The sequence below is a fragment of the Aplysia californica genome, unplaced genomic scaffold (genome assembly GCF_000002075.1).
Source record: "Aplysia californica isolate F4 #8 unplaced genomic scaffold, AplCal3.0 scaffold00200, whole genome shotgun sequence".
NCBI classification, from domain to species: Eukaryota; Metazoa; Mollusca; class Gastropoda; order Aplysiida; family Aplysiidae; genus Aplysia; species Aplysia californica.
The window spans coordinates 50,562-56,380 of record NW_004797470.1 but is presented as its reverse complement, the minus strand read 5'-3'; the positions used below and the strand labels follow the sequence as shown (position 1 = coordinate 56,380).

At 38.5% G+C, this 5,819-nt stretch overlaps 1 protein-coding gene across 1 annotated transcript in view; it reads right to left on the bottom strand.

Annotated features, from left to right (window-relative positions):
- Window positions 1–2,338: 2,338 nt before the first annotated feature.
- LOC101857719 overlaps window positions 2,339–5,819 on the bottom strand; it is a gene marked incomplete at its 5' end in the record, with an annotated part of 8,184 nt that continues 4,703 nt past the window's right edge. Inside the window, 1 exon segment of the mRNA XM_013082923.2 lies at window positions 2,339–4,078. Within this exon segment, the coding sequence (XP_012938377.1) occupies window positions 3,839–4,078 (240 nt within the window).

The window sequence follows — 5,819 nt, the reverse complement described above, 5'->3', positions numbered from 1 at the left end:
CTGATTTATTCTAAGTATGAGAACCGCACCCATAATATTATGTCACACAATCTCTCTTTCTCTCTCTCTCTCTCTCTCTCTCTCTCTCTCTCTCTCTCTCTCTCTCTCTCTCTTTCACACACACATGCACACACGTACTCATACAAACATACACACATACACACACTGACATATATACACACGCACACTCGTACATGTATTCTCTTTAGTGTAAAGGCACACATGCAAAAGAGCACACAAAAAAGTAGTACATAAAACACATGTCATGTACAATACACAGATTACACAATCGATTTCCAAAAAAGGAGGAACTTAGGAGTGAATGAAAGCAGGGTATACGTGTTAATCAAAAAGGCGCCCAATTTACTATAACCGCACGTGTTAATCATAACGCTAAGATTGTTAAAACTCACAGAAACCAGGAAAATAATTATGACTAAAAACGCATGTTTGATTTATAGACTTGAATTAAAATACACTAGACCGGGCTCTGTTATGGCTGCGGCTGTTTGCTCTATATTTTTAGAAAAAAACTTTGCTGAGATTGTTCTCATAATGGACGCTCAAATGAAGGGCAAAACGCCAGTCTCGGTTGGCAAATCTGACTCGAATTTGAAGAGCGCAGAACTTCCCCTTCTTGCCTTCCATTTTATTCGAAACAGAACCAAATCACACCTTCACTCTTTGCCCTTCATTTCATTCGAAACAGACCCAAAGCACATGATCTTCCCTCCTCGGCCTTCATTTCATTCGAAACAGAGTCAAACAGTGCGCTCCATGGCGAACCGGAAATAATATATAATATTATGTCAGAGTGCCTAGTCTAGGATATCATAAAACAACAAGTCTATGGCTTGATTTGACGACAGACCACGTAAAAGTGCTTTGAAATTTGAAGCACAAATAATTATATTGAAACTAAAAAATGCGTGGCTGGGGAAACGGATAATCCTCCAACGCAAATGGGTTTTTCATCAAGCGCAATAATAATAATTATATATTATATAGATCTTTATAAAGGTAGACAAAATGCCAACAGGAGGCACAATCAAAGTAACCTACACGTTGGAGGATAAATGTTGGACACGGACCCAGACAGACACTGACGGAAAACAGTTTACTTAGAAGCAGACATAGGCCTGCAGTGAACGTGCGACTTCACAAAATTATCAGACGCAAGAAATATCCTGAGTAATTTTAAAGATATGCCACATTTTGTGACACAGAGTGCTAAAAAAACGGCTTTAACCTTAATTTGTTGACTAAATTTCAAGCACTGTTGGTGAAATACAATATGTTGTAAAATAATTGATTTAAAAAATACGTAAACTTAAAACATTCTACAAATCCTTTTAATGTGCTATTGTTATACGAGTATATAATATATATAATATATATATATATATATATATATATATATATATATATATATATATATATATATATATATATATATATATCGCATGACAACCGAAATCAATTGCAAACAAGATATAATATGCTTTGTGGTTTCCTGTTGCTTTTATCCGTGTTGCTTCGAAACTAATCGGAAAAGCTGACTCTCACGTTTGTAAAAATGAAATAGGAAACCATTGGCACAATTCTAGATTTATAATAGCATATAGCCATCGAAACGTATACTTACAATTTTTTTTTTAATCAGCTTTTTGTCAAATAAAATTTGTAAAATTACTAAAATGGTGAAAATCCCTCTCCGTCATGTTCTCTTAGGAATACCAAATTAACTGCTACCTTCGTTTCAATCCTAGATTTTGAGGTCTGAAGGGTGTGTGGTTTCTTCTTTTTTTTAAAATGACGCAACGATCAGCGCAATCAGATTTCTGATATATTATATTTTGACAGTAGGCTACCCACCACCAAGCACCAGACATAGAGATAATCAAGGCCAAATCATAGGCTGTGAGATTATGACATCAACTCTCAGCCCAAGCTAAAAGAAAAAAAAAATCATTCCCACAGTTCCCAAAACAACCTACTCGCGCGTATGACATTGTTACAAGCGCGCTCTCAAAAATCTGACCGCGAAAGATGATTCTTAAGTCGAATTACGCGGACAAAATGTAGCCAAACTTGCTCTAACGGCCACTTGGCAAAGACAATCACTTGTACAAAAGACCACTTCCAACCCCCCCCCCCCCCCCAATCCCCTTTGAATGTTTGTCTATATTAAAAGACTCTGCCCAAGACGTCCATCTGTCTCAAATGATCACTTTTCTCCTTGACAATGGGTGGTCGTCTTAGAAGATTTCGGCTGCTCTGCAATAGCAACAGCATTTACTCACAGAATTAGATATAGTTTTGTCTTTACTGTTTTCAGTTTTTTGGGGTGTTACCCTCAGTGCTCGAAATAAACTCGGAGGGTTTAATATACACGTATTTCAGTGCATGAGTGGGGTTTGTGAGATAAACATTTTGCCTAAAGCAACAACAACAAAAAACATTAGACAGAAAGAGAAAATATGTGGTTGCGCGAAACAGCCTTTATATTGTAGGTCGAAAGTTAAAAGGTCCCATCTATTTTAATGAAATAAAAAACAACGGCTATGCTATAACCCTCGTCATAAAAATGGCAATAAATAACGAAAGATCATGCAGGTTTGTCATTATTTGAGTGCTATTATTGTTATTGTTGTTTTTGTTTTTGTTGGTGTTGTTCTTGTTGTTGCTGCTGCTGTTGTTGTTGTTGTTGTTGCTTCTGTTGTTGTTGTTGTCAGTTTTAGAGCTGGGCAGGAAAAATTATGACGTCGATAGATATTTTCAGAAAGTCTCCATATTTTAGGACTCAGAGAGACTCAAATTATTCATTTTTAAGACAAATAGAACAGATCTCAGATGTATCAGCTCAACAGTAAAAGAGGAAAGTTGATGGACACTGTATGATCATCACATATATATATCATTTGGAACACATCTGGGTCGAATTTGATTTTAAAGGAGTATCAAAACAACGTCAAAGGCATCGAATTATATTAATTTGGACAGGAATTCCTAGGTGTAAAAATAACAATAAATTAAATTGAACATACTCATGAAGCCATAATGTGGTTTGTCAAATAAGAGAGGTACATGTACATGTATCTTTTTCTTTGCGATTGGTTGATAATTATCTTAAAACGTTTCATATTTTGCTCACAAACTCGTAGTCCATGCTCGTTCACGCCAATAAAGGACAATAATCTTCATGTGACCTACAAGCTGCAATTTAGGTACACCCGAGATAATATTGGTCTAACTAAGAATAGTTTAACAAAGGCACAAAAATGAATCTCTCTCTCTCTCTCTCTCTCTCTCTCTCTCTCTCTCTCTCTCTCTCTCTCTCTCTCTCTCTCTCTCTCTCTCTCTCTCTCTCTCTCTCTCTCTCTCTCTCTCTCTCAATCACTCACTGTCATCAGCAAGCCTTCACCGTAAGCTCGGTCATAAGTACAGCATTATGACCACGTAGTGTTTATTTGTGTCACGACGCGGTGGAATCGGGCGCTAGTCAGTTTGGGCGTATATGGATTTATTGGTATCCTCTAAAAGCTTGCTGATTTGAATTACTTTTTAGGAAAAATAATACTTATCTATCTTGAGTAGAAATTGAGATACTTGTGATTGAAGGAGGTAGGGGTCCCTTGGCGTCCCAGGTAAAATAACGTTTTTCAATAAAAATCCACCCAAAAAATGTTGAGCCAACAGAAAATTCAAATATATATTGCCCAAAGGGCCGGAAAATGCCTGTTTCTTTGATTACATTATTTTAATTAACGAGCGCCTGATTTCACTACGATGCCACACATTTGTAAGGCGTGACGTGATAGTCAAAATGCGGTCACTTCTAGTAAGACTTGATGGTGAACTTGTGTTCCGAGATGCTGTTCTGCGTTACTGGGGCTTTCTTTCTGTCGCCATCATGCGAGGACTCCTCCCCAGAGAGGGGTGACGTTTTGATGTCCACTTTCTGGTCACTCCAGCTCAGACAGACGCAGGAGCCTTTGGTGATGATCTGAGGGAACGCCGCAGAGGTCCCCAGGCCCAGGGAGTTGACAGTGTGTGTCATCATCACCTCCACACACGACTAGGTTGGGGAAGTGAAATGTTCAGAAATTAGTGTGGTTTCTATTTTGTTTGCTTGTTTGTTTGTTTGTTTGTTTTGTTTTGTTTTGTTTCTGTTGTTGATGTTTTGTTTGTATGTTTGTTTATTTGTTTGTTTTGTTTTTTTTTGTTTGATTGTTGGCTTGTTTGTTTGCTTTTTTGTATTTTCTTGTTGTATTTTTGGCGGGGGGGGGGGGGGGGGTAAACGTAACATGTTTTCAATACAATTCAAAATCTTCAAATCGGAAAATTCTTTTACATCATATGCAAAGGAATAGAGCTCATGAGTATGTAAATGCTCTAGGCTTAATTATTTACTATATAGGGAAGTTTGTGATGCTGAAAACTCAGGTGACAAAATTGTCTGCGTACAAAAAAGAATTAGCCTTCTGTGTACGAGGAATTAATGAGAATGGCAAGATGTTTCACTATGATAACCACTACTATTGTATCATCGGTGTAACATACAGTCCTAATTTGGGTGGTTGGCGGGTGCTCTGGTGTGGTTTGTTTCTTCTTTCCTACCAAACATCTATCATCCTTATCTCCTCTTCTTCTTTTTTATGTTTGTTACTCTCTTGTGACACCTCTAATCTCCTGGCGTTCATATGACCTTATGCAGTTGCTTTCGCCGTAAAAACTTCTACTAACTAACTACCACATACAGTCCTAAAGAGCCAGCACCTCTTCTATTAGGAGATCATCAGATCCGTAGATCTCCCAGAATAACCCGTAATGATCCGAAGGAAGAACTTTGAAAGAATGCCGTTGATTACTTCGCAGAGGTCAAAGCGCAATTGGGGGCTCTTGTGGCCTAGAGGTTAAGGTGTTGGCCTCTCATTCAAAGGTCCCGGATTCGAATCCGGGTAGCGACCGAAAAATGTTCTTCTCTAAAATGTTCTCCTTTCACCTCCTTTCCTGCTCTCTAGCAATGTTCTGTCGTCTGCTTTCGTCTCCTCTTTTTGCCCCCTCCCTCTCACCTCCTTTGCCCCCTCCTCTGGGCTCCTGACTCTTTCTGCAGCCTTTCTACTGCTAGTCCTTGACTCCTTCTTACAGCTGTCTTTCTGCCTCACCCCTGATCTTCTGGTAGGAAAGATCTACACCTAGCCTTCTCGGACAAGGGCGAAAAATCTCGGAGGGCCCGTGTGCAAGTTGCGCACGTTAAAGATCCCCTGTTGGTCGAAAATCGATAAGAGTATGCTTCGGCCGCCACCCGAGCAAAATTCAAAATTTCCTACCAACTAAAAGTATTAGGTGTGTCCTGCGCGCTCATATGACCTTAAGCAGTTGCGAGCGCCGTTAAACCCTCTACTATAAAAAAAAGCGCAATTTTGCTCTCAATAAGAATCAGGGAGACAACTCGTGGAACAAAAATATTCCAGTGACTTGTCTCCCTTGGATGGTAGACATTCCAATTGATCTGAACCTTTTTTGCAGAATAATTTATTTCTGTCAGACGAAGTTAAGAAATAAAGATTAAAAAGAAAGACAGAAAAACAAAAAAGGAAGGTAGTAAGAAAAGAGCAAAATCAAGAAAAGAAGGAAGGATGGGAGAAACAAAGAAACAAAGAAACAAACAAAGAAACAAACAAAAGAAACAATTTTTTTTTTAAGAAAGGCAGAAAAAGACAGGAAGGATAAACGAAAGAAAAAAATACAAAGAAAACATGAAATATCAAATAGAAGGAGGGGGAGGGAGGGAGGGAAGGCAGGGGGGGGGGGGA